Raw genomic sequence first — 22,455 nt, 5'->3', positions numbered from 1 at the left:
TACTCTCTGATCTTGCTACTGCAGTGTTTCAAGCCATTGGCAATGATGGTGCTTCTGCTTGGGTACAGTACATGGCATTGTTGACATAAGGAATTGCAGATGCTGGTTTACAAAAAAAAACGCAAAATGCTGGAGTAACTCAGCAGGTCAACCAGCATCCCTGGAGGACAAGGATAGGCAATGTTTCAAGTTGAGACCCTTCTTTAGACTGATTGTAGTGGGGTCAGAAAGCTGAAAGAGAGGTGTGGTCAAAGTCAGGCGAGTCATTGATGGGTGCAGATGGGGGGTGGGGTGGGGGTGGACTGGGATTTGGGTGGACAAAGGCCAGAGATGAAAAGACCAAAGACTGTAAGGTAAGGAGTGGAGTCAAATGTGAAGAGGAAGGAATGCAGGTGGAAGGAGAAAGGGGAAGGGGACAGGATAATTGCCATTGTTGTTGAGTATAGACACAAAAAGCTGGAGTAACGCAGCAAGACAGGCAACATCTCTGGAGAGAATGAGTGGGTGATGTTTCGGGTCGAGACTTGACCCAAACCATCAGCCATTCCTTCTCTCCAGAGATGTTGCCTGTCTTGCAGCGTTGCTCCAGCTTTTTGTGTCTATCTTCGGTTTCAAGTCAAGTCAAGTCAAATTTATTTGTCACATACACATACACGATGTGCAGTGAAATGAAAGTGGCAATGCCTGCGGGTTGTGCCTGGGGTTATAAAAGTTGACAGTCCTGATGGCCTGTGGGAAGAAGCTCCGTCTCATCCTCTCCGTTTTCACAGGGTGACAGCGGAGGCGTTTGCCTGATCGTAGCATCTGGATCAGTCCGTTACTGGGGTGGCAGGGGTCCCTCATGATCTTGCTTGCTCTGGATCTGCACCTCCTGATGTATAGGTCCTGCAGGGGGATGAGTGTAGTTCCCATGGTGCGTTCTGCCGAACGCACTACTCTCTGCAGGGCCATCCTGTCCTGGGCAGAGCTGTTCCCAAACCAGACTGTAATGTTGCCGGACAGGATGCTCTCTACAGCCCCAGAGTAGAAGCAATGAAGGATCCTCAGAGACACTGAATTTCCTCAGTTGTCTAAGGTGGTAAAGTCGCTGCTTAGCCTTACCCACCAGTGCGGCAATGTGCGTTGCCCACGTCAGATCCTCTGCGATGCGGACTCCCAAGTATTTAAAACTGCTCACCCTATCCACAATAGACCCATTTATCTCCAGTGGCGTGTTCGTCCTTGGATGTTTAGCCCTTCTGAAGTCCACAATCAGCTCCTTTGTTTTAGTGACATTCAAGAGGAGGCTATTGTCCTGACACCAGAGTGCCAGATCAGCCACCTCCTCCCGGTAGGCCTTCTCATCATTGTTGGAGATCCAGCCCACCACCACAGTGTCATCAGCAAACTTGATGATGGAGTTTGAGCTGAACCTGGCCCAGCATCTGCAGTTCCTTCTTACACATTGTTATTGAGTTCTTCTCTTACTCTAATACTACTGCTCTGCAGGTGTTCGTAACTTTATGCCTCCTTAAAGGGTGCATTGAACCTCTAGAAAAGTAATGGATTGTATTTCAGAAGGAATGTGTCAGTTTTGCAAATGATCTCAGATGCAGAAATGATATTGTCTGAAGAAGGGTTCTGACCCAAAACGTCACCCATCCTTTTTCTCCAGAGATGCTGTCTGACCCGCTGAGTTACTCCAGCATGCTGTGTTTATCTTTGGGATAAATCAAAGATGGTTTCATATGCAAAACTGCCAATGAAATGTTCCACTTATATAATATACTTTGCACGTTATATTATGTATGTACTATATAAATACACATATACCATAAACAGGATCTCTGACAATGGAGGAGTCCCAGGACAGAAAGGTCAGCGTGGGAATGTTTGGGGAGTTAAAGTGTTCCTGATCTCCCAATTGCTGAACAGGTTTAACTCCCCCTCCCATTCCCACGCTGACCTTTGTGTCCTGGGCCTCCTCCATTGTCAGACCCAACGCAAATTGGATGAACAGCACCTCGTATTTTGCTTGGGCAGCTTACATCCCAGCGGTATGAATATTGACTTCTCTAACTTCAAGTAGCCCTTGCTTTCCCTCTCTCTCTCCATCCCATCCCCTTCCCAGTTCTCCAAACAGTCTGACTGCCCCTCTGATTGCATTGCATCTCTGTCTGTTTTGTTGTCACCTTCTCCTAGCTAACAATGGTCTATTTACATTTTCCTTGATCTGCACCTCTCTTGATCTCTTACACTTCCTTTTCTCTGTAACTCCCTCTCCCCTGACCCTCAGTTTGAAGAAGGGTCTCGACCCGAAACGTCACCCATTCCTTCCATGCCTGTCCCGCTGAGTTACTCCAGCATTTTGTGTCTATCTTCGGTGTAAACCAGCATCTGCGGTTCCTTCCTACACACTATCCATGTACCTGCCTAAATGTTTCTTAAACGTTCTAATTGTTTCTTCGGCTGTAACCCAAAAATGCTGTTGTGGCAATCGGTTTGCATGATACCAGTTTCATTATATGTGAATGTTTTCACAATTTCCTTAAAAATCATAAGCCGAGACTATTTTCTCATCATTCGCCTGTCACCACGCTGCCCCAATGCCAGAGAACACACACTTTTCAGTTTGTATACAAAGGGATCGCCAGTTCTGCAGTTAGCAATGAAGGACATAGCCACAGGAAAGCCACTGACCGAGTATGGAACAGATTGTTGCTCTTCCCACATGGGTCAAACTCAGGATGAGTCTTGTCCTGTACAGTAAATGGATTCACCCTGATGCACTGCACATTGTTCCAATAAACAACAACAGCTTGGATTTGTACCGCACTACTAGTGCAATAAAAGCTCCCAAGGCAACTCGCAGGAATTTTATCAAACAAAATATCACACTGATCATCTGTTGCATTACTGTAGATGATAAAATGCTTTGTTAAAGAGAGATTTTAAGGGGCAATTAACATGGGGCAGAGCCGGAAGATATTAACTGGAGATTATTCATTGTCAGCAAGTACAATTATCAATGTGACATAAAGTATTTATTTATGCTTTTATCCATCATTTGCACAGTCAGGAAAACAATGCTGAAATTCCTTTTTTGTACAACACAAACACCACCCCTTTTATTAACAATGCCAATGATTACTGTGTCCTGGCAATAGACACTGGAATCAAAAAATCTCAAGGCTGCCGCCCAGTCTGTTGCTGGTAATCATTTTGACAAAAATATTTCTTTTCTGGAATATGTACACTGTTTTGTTGATGATGTGCAGTCTTGCTCAAGAAATCAGACTCGGATTCACAGGTGGCACTCGGATTCACAGGTGGAGAGCAAGGAGGGGTTTGACAATCTATAAAGTGAAGACATGTTGGTACAGAGATAGAAATTATTCTTCAGCAGTAACACAAAATGCTCTAATTGCAATCGATTTGTATGGTACCATTTAAGTTGGTGTAGAGGCATGGTCCAACCTGATACAACACTAGAGTCATAGAGTCAAGAGAGTTTTATTGTCATGTGTCCCTGGTAGAACAATGAAATTCTTACTTGCTGCAGCACAACAGAATATGTAAACAGTACACTGTAAACAATCTGATAAACGAGATAGAAAAAACAGTGTGTATATATGCATATACACGCTGTCTGAAGAAGGGTCTCGACCCAAAACGTCACCCATTCCTTCTCTCCAGAGATGCTGCCTGACCTACTGAGTTACTCCCACATTTTGTGATACCCTCGATTGTACCAGCATCTGCAGTTCTGCAGTTACACACACACACACACACACACACACACACCTACACACACTACAAACACTACACACACTATACACACTACAAACACTACACACACTACACACACTACAAACACTACACACACTACAAACACTACAAACACCACAAACTACAAACAATAGTAGTGCAAAAATAATAATAGTCTATTGAGGTTCAGAGCTTATTTGAGGTTGTGGTGTTTAATAGCCTGATGGCTGTGGGGAAGAAGCTGTTCCTGAACCTGGACGTTACAGTTTTCAGTCTGAAGAAGGGTCTCGACCCGAAACGTCACCCATTCCTTCTCTCCCGAGATGCTGCCTGACCTGCTGAGTTACTCCAGCATTTTGTGAATAAATACCTTCGATTTGTACCAGCATCTGCAGTTATCTTCTTATACAGTTTTCAGGCTCCTGTACCTTCTTCCCGATGACAGGGGTGAAATGAATGTGTGGCCAGGATGGTGTGGGTCTCTGATGATGCTAGCTGCCTTTTTGAGGCAGCGACTCCGATAAATCCCTTCAATGGTGTGGAGGTCAGAGCCCATGATGGACTGGGCAGTGTTCACACCTTTCTGTAGTCTTTTCCGCTCCTGAACGTTCAAGTTGCTGAACCAGGCCGTGATGCAACCAGTCAATGTGCTCTCTACTGCACACCTGTAGAAGTTCAAGAGAATCTTCTCTGACAAACCGAATCTCCGTAATCTTCTCAGGAAGTAGAGGCATTGATGTGCTTTATTTATAATTGCATCAGTGTGCTGGGTCCAGGAAAGATCTTCGGAAATATGCACGCCCAGGAATTTGAAGTTTTTGACTCTCTCCACCATCATCCCATTGATATAAACGGGATTGTGGGTCCTCATCCTTCCTCTTCCAAAGTCCACAATCAGTTCATTGGTTTTACAGATATTGAGAGCCAGGTTGTTGTGCTGGCACCATTTGGTCAATTGCTCGATCTCACTTCTATACTCTGACTCATCACCGTCTGTAATTCGTCCAACAACGGTGATGTCGTCGGCAAACTTAAGGATGGAGTTTGCACTGTGTCCAGCTACACAGACATGAGTATAGAGTGAGTAGAGCAGGGGGCTGAGCACGCAGCCTTGAGCTGCTCCCGTTCTGATTGTTACTGAGGAAGAAGTATTTTTGTCAATTCGAACAGACGGTGGTCTGTGGATGAGGAAGTCGAGGAACCAATTGCAGAGGATTGCGCAGAGACCCAGTTCCATGAGCTTGGTAACCAGCTTCAAGGGGATGATGGTATTGAACGCTGAGCTGTCGTCTATAAACAACAGTCTGACGTAAGTGTTTTTATTGTCCAAGTGGTCCAGTGCAGAGCGGAGAGCCAGTGAGATCACATCCTCCATTGGCCTGTTGTGACGGTAGGTGAACTGTAATGAGTCGAGGTTCTTGTTTAGGTAGGAGTTGCTCTGCACCACAACCAGCCTCTCAAAGCACTTCATCACCACGGGCATTAGTGCCACTGGTCGATAGTCATTGAGGCACGTCACCTTACTCTTCTTGGGCACTGATATTATTGATGCCCTCTTAAAGCAGGTGGGAACCTCAGACCTCAATAATGAGAGGTTGAAAATGTCCGCAAAAACTATGCGATGGCACGGTGGCACAGCGGTAGAGTTGCTGTCTTACAGTGCCATTGAGCAGGTTGCAATCCTGACCATGCGTTCTTGTCTGTATGGAGTTTGTACGTTTCTCCTGTGACAGTGTGGGGTTTTCCTGGGATCTGCGCTTTCCTCCCACACTCGAAAGACGTGCAGGTTTGTAGGTTAATTGGCTTGGTAAAATTGTAAATTGTCCCTAGTGTGTGTAGGATAGTGTTAATGTGTGGGGATCACTGGTCAGCATGGACTCAGTGGGCCAAAGGGCCTGTTTCCCCACTGCATCTCTAAACTAAACTAATCGTTGGTACAGAGAATAGAAATTATTCTTCAGCGACAGCACAAAATACTCTCATGGCAATTGGTCTGTATGGTACCACTTAAGCTGGTGAAGTCCGACTTAATACAACACTAGAGTCAAAGAGAAATGGGGTTATACAGCATGGAAACAGGCCATTGGCCCAATATGCCCATGCCTCTTACCCCCACAGATGCGGCCCAATCCACTGAGTGCCTCCAGCAGATTGGTTTTTTTTGCTCCAGATTCCAACATCTGCAGTTTTTTTGTGTGTCTCCATAAATACTGTCTGAAACGCTGTATATGGTCAGACTTGTTTATTTCCGGTTTCAGCACCTGCACTGTTTTGTACATTCGTGGGTTGCAGAAGATGTTTTAGCAGAGACATTGTTTGTAAAAGTAAAGAAATTATGATAAAATTTTATGATCCATTAGACAATAGACAATAGGTGCAGGAGGAGGCCATTCGGCCCTTCGAGCCAGCACCGCCATTCAATGTGATCATGGCTGATCATTCTCAATCAGTACCCCGTTCCTGCCTTCTCCCCATACCCCCTGACTCTGCTATCCTTAAGAGCTCTATCTAGCTCTCTCTTGAATGCATTCAGAGAATTGGCCTCCACTGCCTTCTGAGGCAGAGAATTCCACAGATTCACAACTCTCTGACTGAAAAGGTTTTTCCTCATCTCCGTTCTAAATGGCCTACCCCTTATTCTTAAACTGTGGCTCTTTGTTCTGGACTCCCCCAACATTGGGAACATGTTTCCTGCCTCTAACGTGCCCAACCCCTTAATAATCTTATACGTTTCGATAAGATCTCCTCTCATCCTTCTAAATTACAGTGTTTACAAACCTAGTCGCTCCAGTCTTTCAAAATATGATAGTCCCGCCATTCCGGGAATTAACCTAGTGACTTAGGTGACTTTCAACTGGAGAATATTGTTCATTTCTGTACAAGAAACTTTAGGTCTAAATCTTAGTGATAGCTGCACCGTATTCTTACCATCTTCAACACTGAAACAAATCTGTCCCAAACATATAAGTATAAATCTGTAAGCTAATAATATAACTGTCAAATAAGGCAAAGGATGACAAATTTTAGTTGTGCGGTAAAACTAAAAAGCTGCATCTTGTGGCAGAGAAAGATAAAAGGTGTTCTAAATTGTAAACCATTGTGTTAAGGATATATGAGACAAAGCCTGCTGATCCAATTTAATAGCTGGAGATGTGTGGAAACTTTTATTTGACACAACGAGTTGGTCTGGCCTGCAGTACTCTTCCTGAAAGCAGATTTAATAGCAACCTGCCAAGGGAATGTGATAAATAATGAAAAGAAAATATGTAGGCTGATAAAAGCTTCATATTTTGGGAGTGATGGTATGGCCTTCTCTGTGATGTATTATTCTGTTATCCTTAATTACCGTGAGAAGTTTACCAATGCCTAACGGGTGACTCCAGTTGGTGAGTGTGAGAAATTCTGAGGGATAAAATGTAATTTCAGTTTTACTTTTCATGAGTACCTGACTCAGTTTTCATTTTCAATCCTTTTCTTCATGATATTTTTTAAGAGGGAGTTAGATGTGGCCCTTGTAGTTAAAGGGATCATGGGGTATGGAGAGAAGGCAGGTAAAGGTTACTGAGCTGGATGATCAGCCATGATCATATTGAATGGCGGTGCAGGCTCGAAGGGCCGAATGGCCTACTCCTGCACCTATTTTCTATGTTTCTATGTTTCTATGATATAGATCCCAATAACTCACTTGACGTGGACACCAGAGATTATAATTTTCTTTTTACATATCAGAAGATGACCACCAGAATGTTTCTATTAGGTCCAAGAATTATGGTTATTACCCAGTACCCAGACAAATCCTCTTTTCTACAATTTTATCTACGTGTTAAAATGCAAAGCATCACTCCTGACTTTTAAGGTCACTTGATTTGTTTTATAGCTGCATGAAATCTCCAGTATAATAATAGTGCAAACTGTCATGTTGCTTGTTATCACCCTCAAGGCATTTTTGTTAACTTAAATAAAAGCTTGCTGCCAAAAAGATCAATGCCATGGCTTTATTTCCAACATGGATCGGACAGATTTAGAGGGATATGGGCTGAACGTAGGCAGGTGGAACTAGCGTAGATGGGACATGTTGGTCGGTGCGGGCAGGTTGGGCCGAAGGTGCTGTTTCCACACTGTATGACTCAATGAGTCTACTAGGATATCACGTCTGATTGTTCATCAGTTGGCACGTTTGGCAATGAAACGTTCTATCTTTTTGTAGGAAACACATCCTGCGGAGCAGAGAAAAGGAGTGATTCCCAGCTACATCAATGAAGCAAATAGTTCGGTAGAGACCTGGTCTCTAGGTCACTATACAGAGAGAGATTGGCAAAGACAGACAGACATGTTTTCAGACTGAGGTGGATTGAAACTGGTACATAATTTTAAAATTCAAGTACATTTTGCTTCTTCTGTACACATCTATCTATTCAGCCTTAATATATGCTGGCATGTTATTTGTTTTGTCTTTGTATGAGCCAGGATGCCAATAAACCCCCTGAGTATGGCAGCCGGCCTCCCCTACCTTGCTGCGTAACAGGCCTCCTGTTGGATGCTCCGGAGTGCTGCATTCTGAAGAGCTCTTGGCTTTGTCCTTATTGTTGTTGGGTTCGTTGTCTTTGATGATATCATATTGCCTACAAAACAAAGCTATCACACCTGGCAAACAGCAGAAAAGAAATAATCAATTGTCAGTCAGTGTCAAGGATGTAGTACTAACGACGGGTGGCACAGTGGCGCAATCGTAGAGCTGCTACCTTACGGCACCAGGGACCCGGGTTCGATCCTGACCACGGGTGCTGTCTGTACGGAGTTTGCGTGTTCTCCCTGTGACACCATTGGGTTTTCTCCGGGTGCTCTGGTATCCCCCCACATTCCAAAGATTTCTAGGTTAATTGACCTTTGTAAAAGAATTGCCCCTAGTGTGTATAAGAAAATAACTGCAGATGCTGGTACAAATCGAAGGTATTTATTCACAAAATGTTGGAGTAACTCAGCAGGTCAGGCAGCATCTCAGGAGAGAAGGAATGGGTGACGTTTCGGGTCGAGACCCTTCTTCAGACTGTGTGTAATGGGTGATCATTAGTTGACCCAAACTCGGTAGGATGAAGGGCCTGTTTCCACGCTATATCTCTAAAATAAACTAAACTAATTAAGCTACATTGGTAAAGCATGTGCAAGAAAAACTAACACCTACACTCCATTTCACAACAGCAAAAATCTTTCACACCTACTTATCACATCATTTAGTATTTCTGTTAGCTCTTAAATACCCACAGGATGGGGAGTTGGTAGATTAATGGGGTTTATTGCTTTGAGGGAGGGCATTTTGCAGCATCTGAAAAAGATCAATTCAGCCCAATACCACTTCACTGCCTGACCCGCTGAGTAACTCCAGCACTCTGTGTTCTCTGCAAGATTCTAGCATCTGCAGTTCCTTGTGCTTCACTGCTCACACCTTTGTGTGTTTAGCATATCAAGTGCTCATCCAATTAATAGTTAAATGTCCTATTATCTTTGGTCTAACTGTTAAGGGAAACACATTTATCCTACATACTTAATGTTGACTTTTCATAATTTTATAGGATTCGATTAGTCACAGAATACAGCATGGAAACAGGCACTTTAACCCAACCTGCCCATGCCCACCAAGATATCTCATCTACACTCGTCTCACCCGCCCTCATTTTGCCGTTATCCCCAAAACCTTTCCTATCCATGTATCTGTCCAAATGCCTTTTAAACATTGTTATTGTACCAGCTTTAACCACCTCCTCTGGCAACTCGTTCCATGTACCCATGGAAAATCCATGAAAATGTTGCGCCTCAGATCCCTGTTAAATTTTTCCCCTCTCAATTTAAACATATGACCTCTGGTTCTGGATTCCCCTACATTGGGTAAAAGACTATGCATCTACCCTATCGATTCTCCTCATGAAATCTCCCCTCCGCCTCCTCCGTTCTTAAAAGAGAAAGCCAATCCCATATTTTTCTGATAACTAAAATTGTGGTAAAATTCTCCCATTCTCATAAACCTTCATTGCCCCCTCTCTTGAGGAATCACGACCTCTTGTTATGTCTGCACACAGTAATCTAGGTGTAGCTCAAATGCCCCTCTAAGGACTAGAGCACAAGGGGGGTGCTGCATTATTGGAACTACTGCAGTTGACGTGCTTACTCAAGGCCCCTTTTGCTCCCCCGGGTAAATGCAAAAGATATTGTGACACAATCATGACGATGAGGTTCATTCTCCTTGGCAGACCAGCCAATATTTAAACCCCAATCCAGATGAGTGCAAATTCCAGACTTGCCACATTATTACAATAGCCACGGCATTTAATTGACCTTAAGCCACTTTGACAGATGCTAAGGCTCTGTATAAATGCAAGTTACTTTTTAATTGTCTTGGACACCTGTATAGTTTTAACATGTTGCTGTTTGCTTATTATTTGTTTGCTCTGTAATTGTGTAATTTAGCTTGACCTTATTGGTGACACTTCAGTGATGTGCAGCTATCTGTTAAAGAGCCACACAAAACTAAAATTGTTTTTGCATGAAAACGTATAAGTTTCAGGAATGTTTTCTTCCCCTTTTCCAGAGTTCTGCTGCACTTGTTTGGTTCGTATATTTTTTGTTATCTACTTAATATTACTCGTTAGGATATGTAGCAACTACTTCATTCAATTTAGAAGGATGAGATGGGATCTTATCGAAACATATAAGATTATTAAGGGGATGGACACGTTAGAGGCAGGAAACATGTTCCCAATGTTGGGGAGTCCAGAACCAGGGGCCACAGTTTAAGAATAAGGGGTAGGCCATTTAGAACGGAGATGAGGAAAACCTTTTTCACTCAGAGAGTTGTAAATCTGTGGAATTCTCTGCCTCAAAAGGCAGTGGAGGCCAATTCTCTGAATGCATTCAAGAGAGAGCTAGATAGAGCTCTTAAGGATAGCGGAGTCAGGGGGTATGGGGAGAAGGCAGGAACGGGGTACTGATTGAGAATGATCAGCTATGATCACATTGAATGGTGGTGCTGGCTCGAAGGGCCGAATGGCCTACTCCTGCACCTATTGTCTATATAACCTACAGTAATTGATGAAAGGGGGCTTTGGAGTTCTTATCTGGTTTGACCGGTGAGTTGCTATGATTGCTTCTTTAGCCAAAGGGAAATGAGACCCAGGCATCTGAGGGACAAGGATTTCACACGGAGGAGGATGGTGGTTATTTGGAACGAGCTGCAGTGCAAGTGGTGGGGCCATGTACAATTGCGGCATCAAAAGGGCATTTGGCTATGTACTTTGGGCAGGATAGGAGTGGAATGGAGGGACACAGGTCTAATGGGATCAGTGTAGGTCGACACAATGGTTGGAATGGACAAGATGGGCCGAAGGGCTCGTTTCCAGTGCTGTACAACTCTATGACTCTCTCCGTCACTCTGTGACATAATACAATAGGTCACCTGAAAAATGCCCCGAGTCAGTCTGTCAGAAATGGGAGAGTGAATCGTACTTGCAGATCAATCCAGCAGGTGGAACTGCCTAAAATAGCTGGAGGCATTGGTGGGGAAAAGTAGAATTGCTAAAGCACGTGACTTTTGTCGCTCATAACTCAGTTGACATCGCAGCAGTGACTCGGGTTCCTGTCTGCAGGTGTTGTGTTTATCAGGAAAGGATTGCGCTGGAATGCATTCTCATCCTTTCAAAATAAAGCATGAAGTAATGAAGACTGAGGGGGGATCTTATAGAAACATATAAAATTCTTAAGGGGTTGGAGAGGCTAGATGCGGGAAGATTGTTCCCGATGTTGGGGGAGTCCAGAACCAGGGGTCACAGCTTAAGGATAAGGGGGAAGTCTTTTAGGACCGAGATGAGAAAACATTTCTTCACACAGAGAGTGGTGAGTCTGTGGAATTCTCTGCCACAGAAGGTAGTTGAGGCCAGTTCATTGGCTATATTTAAGAGGGAGTTAGATGTGGCCCTTTTTGCTAAAGGGATCAGGGGGGTATGGAGAGAAGGCAGGTACAGGTTACTGAGCTGGATGATCAGCCATGATCATATTGAATGGCGGTGCAGCCTCGAAGGGCCGAATGGCCTACTCCTGCACCTATTTTCTATGTCTATGTCTATGGATCAGCATTGAGAGAGTGACTGGGTGGAGTAATTTACCACTGGAGATCATTATCCACGAACGACAAGAAGGTTCAAATCTACACCTGGGTCATTAGCTGCCGGAAAGAAAGAGCTAAATTGATATTAGGTTTGTCCAATCTATGTCAGAATTCACAACCCCAACTAACAGGCAACCGAAATGTAGTAAGTGACCCAGTGCCATTAATAAAGGTGGGCTGGGCAACTGCAGAATTAGTGGAGGCAAAGGAGAACACAGGCGCAGCTACTGTGAAAACTTCTGAAGGAGGAGAGGGTGGTAGCTATGTAGAGGAGTTTAGTGAGTGGATTATAGAAGGCAAAGGGCCAGACATCTTAAGGGTCTCTTATTGTTTACAGGTTATAGGGTGGATTCAGTGGAGCCAGGGGGTGTTTAGTTTAGTTTAGCTTAGTTTAGTTTAGTTTAGAGCAAAGTGTGGAAATAGGTCCTTCAGCCCACCAAGTCCATGCTAACCAGTGATCACCTTTACACTTGTCTATGTGTACACCTTCGCATCCTGCATGCTAGAGCAATTTACAGAAGCCAGTTAACCTGCAAACCTGAAGATAGACCCAAAAAGCTGGACTAACTCAGCAGGTCTGGCAACATCTCTGGAGAGAAGGAATGGATGACGTTTTGGGTTGAGACCCTTCTCCAGTCTGAAGAAGGGTCTCGACCCGAAACGTCACCCACTCCTTCTCTCCAGAAATGCTGCCTGTCCTGCTGAGTTACTCCAGCTTTTTGTGTCTATCTTCACATTAAACCACCCTCTGCAGTTCCTTCCTACACATCCTGCAAACCTGCATGTCTTTGGAATGTGGGAGGAAACTGGAGCACCGTGCAGTCCCAAGGAGAACGTACAAACTCTGCACAGAGACCACCTGTAGTCAGGATTGAACCTGGATCTGTGGCGCTGCGAGGCAGCAGCTCTACCACTGTGCCACCGTGCTGCCGAATATCAGTGGGAGTAGAGAACATCAGTGGGGTGCAAGAGGTCTGGAGTGTTGGCGTAATGATTCTGTTGGAAAATTGGAATTTTTAATTTCACGTGTTTGAGGACACGGTGGAAAGAATACGAAGAGGAAATTAATTGCAACATGGGAGACCGTTAATGAGAACGTTTCAGAAGCAAAACTGAGAAGTGATAAATGAATTAAGCAGTTTTGTCACAAGGGAAGCAGTAGGAATGAGACAGAGGTGGTGGGGGAGTGTGGAATTATGCGCTGTAATGATGGATAGGTACCAGGTGGGATTACAAGTGATACTTAAGTGGTGTAATTGGTACATGTAAAATAATTTGCAAATTATTAGGTCTGAACTGGTTAACAGGTTAGTAAGCATATGACCCACATTCAACACGCATCTAATAATATTCTTGAATAGGACAATACAAATATTAAATGTCGAACAAAGTGGTTGGAACAATGTTTGCCGTATTCTTTAAGTGCACGTGAAAAGTTTTTGTATTTGAAGTGTAAAGCTCCGACCTTGTCACAGAGTCAGACTGAACAGTGAACCATGCAAGAACAATGAAATATTTCCTTGTTAGCCAGGAGGATGGCAAGAGCAAAACAACCCCTCACCTGCCCACATGACTAGAACGACCACTATGATGATCATCTCTCCTGTTCTTAATTGTGTGTTTCGTCGCTGCAGTGTCTTTGTTGTCACCTCATCTGGAAGATAGAGAGTGAAAAGACTGAGTGACAGACATTAGATTAAATTAAGGAGTCGATTAATGAAATATCCGAACATTTATCCTGGATGTGCTATAGTTTCTATTTCCCAAAATTACAGAGCACCTTCCCAAAAATATTAAAAATGCATCGTACAATTATTAAATATATATTAGATATATGGGTGTTTCAGTAAATACAGCACTCAGTAGTGAAACTCACGGTCTCCAAACTTCCAGGTTATTTTCCTGTTTTTTAGGTAATATTCCTATTGTTTCATATCCTGTATTTTAAGTAATATAGATCATGGTGTATAGCCAAATTAATGAGGTGAAGCAAAAATAAATAAACCGGATTTTACAAAAGAAAAATATCAGATTTGTCCCTGTGTTTTCTTCCTTTTTTTCTGACATTTTTCAAGCAGGATTTCATCAAATCCTTAGACGAATTTATACTGGAAAGATTACATTAATTTTGCAAGTAAATAACTCTACATAAGCCAAATTCTGATTATGCTTATGATTTTTATCATTTATCACCAGATAAGATGGATTTTTTTGATGCCAATTAAAAGCAGAGTAACCGTTTTTATGTTTCTTTTTTTATTGTTTATATTTTGTGTTTAAGCTTTCCATTGAAATAATAATGAATAGAACTTAAAATCATGAAATAAAAATCGAGTTTGCTCACCTATTTTAGCTATGTCTCATTCTGTTGAGTAAAGTCGTGAATGCTATTTATAGCGCTATAACATTTTTGTTGCACTCATCGCGATTAAAAGAAAACTAGACCAAGTGGACCCGTTGGGCCCAAACCTCTCCTGCATTGGTGCAGCACCCTCTCCTCCCCCCTCCTCTCTCCCCCCTCCCCCTCCCCCTCCTCCCTCCTCCCTTCCCCCCCTCCCTCCACCCCCCTCTCCCCCTCCCCCTCAACCCCCCTTGTCCCTCCTATCCCCTCCCTCCCTCCCTCCCTAGGAGATAGATTTAAACTTAAAAATGTGAATAACCATAAAAATATAACACCGATTTCAATGAAACTTCTTCCATTAGCACCAAAGGGACAACGGTGAGTAAGGTGGGCCTAAAATTGTCGCGCTATCGTGAACCGTTTTGGCTGTAGTTCAGGAACAAACAAACAGACAAACGAGAGTTTTAGTTTATAGATTTAAACAACACGATTATAATGACCCTGGCGTGATCTACAGGCCTTGTGGTGGATTAGATGCCGACATTTCAGAAGGGAGCTTAGAAATCAGTAAGTATCCTATATGTCTTATATGGCTTATAAATATTTTTTTGTCTAGATTTGTTTTTCAGATTTTGAAAATATTAAATTTTGGTCAAATTTTGTTCACAAGTCAGCTCAAAAGAATCATAGGTAGGTCAATTTTTAATGCTGTGGTATTTCATTATGATTTGATAACTTTCAAATTTGGCCACCCATGTCACAGGTTGGTACCCTTACTTATGCAAACACTCATATAGAGACCCTAAAGGTATGTTGAAGACTGGCACACAATTATAAACTGTGGATGTGTGTACAGTCACAGGAAGAATTGTAAAAATACTGTAATTGGTATTAATTTGATAAAATGTATACTTTGTATGCAGATTAGAGATTCTGATGAATTTAGCAAATTCAATAGGTTTTTTCCTCCAGCTATTGCCATGTTACATTTATTTCCTAATTTCCTCTCCCTGCCTCCGCTCCATCTCTTTATCACTAACCATCTGCTTCCTTGTCATTGGAGATATTTGTTTCCAGGTTTGACTGCACCCCACTAGTGGGACTAACTTAGCTGCAACATGGAAATTGTTTTTCATTTTGAAAGAGAAAGAGAGAGAGAGAGAGAGAGCGGGAAGGGGGGAGGGGAGAGAGAGAGATACAGAGAGGGAGGGAAGAGAGAGAGAGTGTGAGAGTGGGAGAGATTGAAAGATTGAAAAGGTTTAATGGAGTGGTTTGAAGTAATGCTTTTTATTGTTTGGCATTTTAACGCAAATGTAGATGCATGCAAACAGAGATGAGGTGCATGCCAGAAGGTTATTTGTCCATTTAATACAGTTCTGGGAATTGTTCTTGTCCAAAAGAATCTGTAAAATTAATAAGGCAGGGAAATAAACAGATGTTGTTAAGAGGCAATCAAGAGAAATGCAATTTAAAAGGCAATGTTAAATCCAATCATCCCTGCCATTAGAGCTTAGTTTCTTCATGTTTACTTCAGTCCAATGCTGAGAGGAGCAGATGTAATATTGATGGCAGCCATGAACTGCCTACTGTCCATCCCCACATACAGCCTGTAGCCCAGCCCAGCATCATTGCCAGCAGCTTTAGAGGGCTCAGCGATTCAGGACACCCACCCACCTTGATATTATAGTTATAATTTAGGAGGAGGTTTTGTGGATTCATTTCTGGGCCCTTGCTCAGGCCTCATGTTCTCTTTCCCCAGAAGCTGGTGTAAAGCCAATGGCTTTGACTCCACCGCAAAGCCAGGGAGAATGCTTAGTTTAGTATATTGTCACGTGTACTCAGATACAGTGAAGAGCTTTTGTTGCGTGCTCACCAGACAGCTGAAAGAAAATACATGATTACTATCGAGCCAACCACAGTGTTCAGATACATGACAAAGGGAATAACATGAATAACTATTAATGCAAGATAAAGTCCAGTGAAGTCAACGATAGTCCTAGGGTCTCCAATGAGGTAGATAGTAGTCAAATAGTAGCTCAGGACTGCTCTCTAGTTGTGGTAGGATGCTTCAGTTGCCTGATAACAGCTGGGAAGAAACTGTCCCTGAATCTGGAGGTGTTGGTTTTCACACTTCTATATCCCTTGCCTGATGGATGAGGGGAGAAGAGGGAGTGGCTGGGGAGAGCCTCATCCTTGATTATGCTGCTGGCTTTGCCGAGGCAGCGTCAGGTGTAAATGGAGTGGTCAGGATATTAAAAAAATTGTATGACTGTGTGTTTCCCGGTTGCTTAAAAGACTTAGACTTTCTGTTAACTGTGGCCATCTGTATGCAAATAAGACATGCGAGTCTATAACATAATGATTTCATACCGGTGATGTATCTCCTCGTTAGTTTTTGTCAGTTTGCTTTTAAACGTACATTTTGTTCCAAATTTCGTGGGGATTAGTTTAGTTTAGAGATTCAGCACGGGAACAGGCCCTTCGGCCCACCGAGTCCGCAGCGACCAGCGATCCCCGCATATTAACACTATCCTACACACACGAGGGACAATTTACACCTCTACCAAGCCAATTTACCTACATACCTGTGCGTCTTTGTAGTGTGGGAGGAAACCGAAGATCTCGGAGAAAACCCACGCGGTCACGGGGAGAACGTACAAACTCCATACAGACAGCGCCCATAGTCGGGATCAAACCCGGGTCTCTGGAGCAGCAAGCGCTGTGAGGCAGCAACTCTATCACTGTGGCACCATGCCGCCCTAATTAGAATTGATGAGCGCTAAGACAGGTATCAAGCATTGTCACAACAACCAGCCAATATCTGCTCTGGTAAAAAATAGTGGTTTAACCCTTTTTTTTTGCTGTACTTAGTGATAACTGCTAATTGATGGCTTTCACTGTAGGACCTCAAGGTTCAAACTTCATGGACTTCCTGGGTGCAAGGTGAGTAGATAAATTTGTGCGGGTGGTGATAATTAAACACATAATGCACAAACCTAGGTCATATGTAGAACAGAGAGAAATTCTGATTATGGGAGAAATAAATACACTGGGGATGAGTGCAGCAGTGTTACAGTTAGTTTTAGTTTTAGATATACAATATAGAAACAGACCTTTCAGCCCACTGAGTCCGCACCGGCCAGCAATCACCAACACACTAGTTGCATCCTAGACACTGGGGACAATTTACAGAAGCCAATTAACCACGTCTTTGGTGTGTGGGAGGAGACCGGAACACCCAGAGAAAACCCACGTGGTCACAGGGAGAACAGTGTGGATGCAGGCTCTTTGGCCCACAGAGTCCATGCCAACCAGCGATCACCTGTACACTAACACTATCCTACACACGAGGGACAATTTGAAGAAGCCCATTGACCTACAAACCTGCACGTCTTCAGAGTGTGGGAGGAAACTGGAGCACTTGGAAAAACCCCACACGATTACAGAACGTACAAACTCTGTACAGGCAGCACCTGTAGTCAGGATCGAACCTAGGTCTCTACTAGTAGCAACTCTACTGTGCACCCTTTTAAAAAGACCACTTATAGGAAGGTTAGGTAGGAAACGGGACCAGACAGTGGCTCAGGCATAGACCAGCTATCTAGAGTGGTGGTGGTGTCTGAGTGATTATGAGAGTGGTTCATACAGTAGCTTGTGTGGTCGGGTTGTAGTTCTTTATGAATAACAATCCTCTTGAATCTCAGGCTGGAGAACATGCAGGCATGGAATACTGCAGTAAGAAAGCATATGATGAAAATCATTTAAGGAGATTTTTGGAGATCATCTCTGAGACTCTTTGCAATCTTGATATTCTTTGAGCACTACAGTGAGCTACTGCTGTTCACTTTAGAGAGATTGGAGGAATAGCTTAATTCACAGCTGCTGGAGATGCAACTTTGGCACAGGGAATTAAAAAACCTATGTTGTTGTGTTCAAAAAACCCTCTGGTCATTGAATCTTTGGCAATATTCAAACCACACACACTGAAGGGTAGATTTATGCCCTAAACGATGAATGGATTTGGATAAAGTTGAAAGACACCAAGAGCTTTTGTCTGATCTGGCTCGCATGACTATTTTTTGAATGAAATGGTAAACATAGAAAATAGGTGCAGGAGTAGGCCATTCGGCCCTTCAAGCCAGCACCGCCATTCAATATGATCATGGCTAATCATCTAAAATCCTGCTTTCTCCCCATATCCCTTGATTCCATTAGCCCTAAGAGCTATGTCTAACTCTAACAAAAATTTGCCAAGGAATACCAACATTGCCAAGCACAGAAGTGACCATTGTTATAGACAATAGACAATAGACAATAGACAATAGACAATAGGTGCAGGAGTAGGCCATTCAGCCCTTCGAGCCAGCACCGCCATTCAATGCGATCATGGCTGATCACTCTCAATCAGTACCCCGTTCCTGCCTTCTCCCCATACCCCCTCACTCCGCTATCCTTAAGAGCTCTATCCAGCTCTCTCTTGAAAGCATCCAACGAACTGGCCTCCACTGCCTTCTGAGGCAGAGAATTCCACACCTTCACCACCCTCTGACTGAAAAAGTTCTTCCTCATCTCCGTTCTAAATGGCCTACCCCTTATTCTCAAACTGTGGCCCCTTGTTCTGGACTCCCCCAACATTGGGAACATGTTATCTGCCTCTAATGTGTCCAATCCCCTAATTATCTTATATGTTTCAATAAGATCCCCCCTCATCCTTCTAAATTCCAGTGTATACAAGCCCAATCGCTCCAGCCTTTCAACATACGACAGTCCCGCCATTCCGGGAATTAACCTAGTGAACCTACGCTGCACGCCCTCCATAGCAAGAATATCCTTCCTCAAATTTGGAGACCAAAACTGCACACAGTACTCCAGGTGCGGTCTCACCAGGGCCCGGTACAACTGTAGAAGGACCTCTTTGCTCCTATACTCAACTCCTCTTGTTACGAAGGCCAACATTCCATTGGCTTTCTTCACTGCCTGCTGAACCTGCATGCTTCCTTTCATTGACTGATGCACTAGGACACCCAGATCTCGTTGAACTCCCCCTCCTCCTAACTTGACACCATTCAGATAATAATCTGCCTTTCTATTCTTACTTCCAAAGTGAATAACCTCACACTTACCTACATTAAACTGCATCTGCCATGTATCCGCCCACTCACACAACCTGTCCAAGTCACCCTGCAGCGTTATTGCATCTTCCTCACAATTCACACTACCCCCCAACTTAGTATCATCTGCAAATTTGCTAATGGTACTTTTAATCCCTTCGTCTAAGTCATTAATGTATATCGTAAATAGCTGGGGTCCCAGCACCGAACCTTGCGGTACCCCACTGGTCACTGCCTGCCATTCCGAAAGGGACCCATTTATCCCCACTCTTTGCTTTCTGTCTGTCAACCAATTTTCTATCCATGTCAGTACCCTACCCCCAATACCATGTGCCCTAATTTTGCCCACTAATCTCCTATGTGGGACCTTGTCGAAGGCTTTCTGAAAGTCGAGGTACACCACATCCACTGACTCTCCCTTGTCAATTTTCCTAGTTACATCCTCAAAAAATTCCAGTAGATTTGTCAAGCATGATTTCCCCTTCGTAAATCCATGCTGACTCGGAATGATCCCGTTACTGCTATCCAAATGCTCAGCAATTTCGTCTTTTATAATTGACTCCAGCATCTTCCCCACCACTGATGTCAGACTAACTGGTCTATAATTACCCGTTTTCTCTCTCCCTCCTTTCTTAAAAAGTGGGATAACATTTGCTATCCTCCAATCCACAGGAACTGATCCTGAATCTATAGAACATTGAAAAATGATCTCCAATGCTTCCACTATTTCTAGAGCCACCTCCTTAAGTACTCTGGGATGCAGACCATCAGGCCCTGGGGATTTATCAGCCTTCAGTCCCATCAGTCTACCCAAAACCATTTCCTGCCTAATGTGGATTTCCTTCAGTTCCTCCATCACCCTAGGTTCTCCGGCCCCTAGAACATTTGGGAGATTGTGTGTATCTTCCTCAGTGAAGACAGATCCAAAGTAACGGTTTAACTCGTCTGCCATTTCTTTGTTCCCCATAATAAATTCCCCTGCTTCTGTCTTCAAGGGACCCACATTTGCCTTGACTATTTTTTTCCTCTTCACGTACCTAAAAAAACTTTTGCTATCCTCCTTTATATTATTGGCTAGTTTACCCTCGTACCTCATCTTTTCTCCCCGTATTGCCTTTTTAGTTAACTTTTGTTGCTCTTTAAAAGAGTCCCAATCCTCTGTCTTCCCACTCTTCTTTGCTATGTTATACTTCCTCTCCTTAATTTTTATGCTGTCCCTGACTTCCCTCGTCAGCCACAGGTGTCTCTTACTCCCCTTAGAGTCTTTCCACCTCTTTGGAATAAATTGATCCTGCAACCTCTGCATTATTCCCAGGAATACCTGCCATTGCTGTTCTACCGTCTTCCCTGCTAGGGCCTCCTTCCAATCAATTTTGGCCAGCTCCTGCCTCATGCCTCTGTAATCCCCTTTGCTATACTGTAATACCGACACTTCCGATTTTCCCTTCTGTCTTTCCATTTGCAGAGTAAAACTTATCATGTTGTGATCACTGCCTCCTAATGGCTCTTTTACCTCTAGTCCCCTTATCAGATCAGGATCATTACACAACACTAAATCCAGAATTGCCTTCTCCCTGGTAGGCTCCAGTACAAGCTGTTCTAAGAATCCATCTCGAAGGCACTCTACAAACTCTCTTTCCTGGGGTCCATTTCCAACCTGATTTTCCCAGTCTGTTATGGTTAACAAACCACAGTGAAAGATCCATTCCAGAAATGGGATCACCACTGCATGGATATAAATGGTACAAAGCCATGTTCCATATCATATGATTTGCTCCTAGACCACAATGACTATTGTTTCAGTATTACACACTAATCAACGATCTCGATATAACTATTACAGTCTTTAGGCCTTGCAGCTTTACAACTATAACAACAACTTGCACTTATGTATACGCTTCAATGTGGCAAAACATCATAGTTCAAGCATGTTAACAATAAAACTTAGAATAGTCAATAAATGCAGATATTGCCATGAATGCCCAACTTTTTCCTGTGGAAAGTTAAAGCATAACTTAAAGCATATTCCTGCTGTGTGAAAGTGGATAATTGGTGTATATTCAACTGTCACCATTGATTCCCAACCTTACCAAATGTTTACAGGTGTTCATTTTCAATGGTATCCATTTGACTATGATTAGGAATAGATGTTGTGGCTAGTTATTCTCTCTCTGCAGCCTGGGAACATTAATTATGGTATCTTCACATCGTTCCCCCTCATCCCTTCTCCTGTTTTCCCCACAATGTCTGAAGTGACCCAACTGATGATACAAAGGGTGAACCTAGCTTTCACAACATAGTGCAGGAGTTGCATCAAAACAACTACATTTAGTTTAGTTTCGAGATACAGCACGGAAACGGGCCCTTCGGCCCACCAAGTCACTAAACTAAAATGTTGGATGTTCATGCCTTCTATTTATACTACCATTGTGGGATACCAATGTATAAACAAATAATGCATTGTCTGAAATACTTTCATTTTTTATTATATTGGATTGTTTTAAATGATTGCCTCTGATAAAGCAGAGAGCTAAATATCACAGAAAACGCAAGTATTTATACATTAACATGCCACGGTACTATTTCAAAACCTTTCGAGTTGAATGCAGATTACTCATGTTCAGCAGTAAAGATTCCTTCTGTTACAATAGCTTTACTACTTGATAAATAATCAAGAATCTCAGTGCTTCAAAAGGTTGCCCTTTCATGAAATCTGTAGATCAGGCAGTATTACCAGAGGTACTAGTTAAACAATAATGCAGGAAGCAAGGCAACGATAACACTCACATTATTACTGATTGCACATTAATATTCTAATTGGTAATCATTTTATATTACTCAGAAAAATAACTCAATTATGCAAGATGAATAAATCACAATTTGTTTTACGCTAAGTTATTGGGTATGTTCAGTTCAGTTCGGTTTAGTTTATTGTCACGTGTACCGAGGTACAGTGAAAAGCTTTTATTGCGTGCTAACCAGACAGCCGAAAGACAATAGATGATTACAATCGAGCCATTCACGTGTACAGATATATGATAAGGGAATGACGTTTAGTGCAAGGTAAAGCCTGTAAAATCCAATCAAAGATAGTCCGTATG

The 22,455-nt window shown here is 43.1% G+C and overlaps 1 protein-coding gene across 6 annotated transcripts in view; it reads right to left on the bottom strand.

Moving 5' to 3' along the window:
• The window catches only part of fndc5a (fibronectin type III domain containing 5a), a 96,468-nt gene that overhangs the window by 27,990 nt on the left and 46,023 nt on the right, over positions 1–22,455 (bottom strand). For 3 of the 6 annotated variants that reach the window (XM_078423124.1, XM_078423119.1, XM_078423120.1), the window contains exons 4-5: positions 13,464–13,556; positions 8,258–8,369 (exon numbers count right to left, since the gene is read on the bottom strand). In XM_078423124.1, coding sequence (XP_078279250.1) covers positions 8,258–8,369; positions 13,464–13,556 — 205 coding nt within the window. Of the gene's footprint in view, positions 1–7,917; positions 7,965–8,257; positions 8,392–13,463; positions 13,557–22,455 lie in introns of those variants that run through there. The other 3 variants (XM_078423122.1, XM_078423121.1, XM_078423123.1) reach the window with 2 other exon arrangements.

This window comes from Rhinoraja longicauda, chromosome 27, assembly GCF_053455715.1.
Source record: "Rhinoraja longicauda isolate Sanriku21f chromosome 27, sRhiLon1.1, whole genome shotgun sequence".
In the NCBI taxonomy this organism is placed as follows: Eukaryota; Metazoa; Chordata; class Chondrichthyes; order Rajiformes; family Arhynchobatidae; genus Rhinoraja; species Rhinoraja longicauda.
Note: the sequence above shows the minus strand (reverse complement) of the source record. Positions and strands in the feature narration are given on the sequence as shown.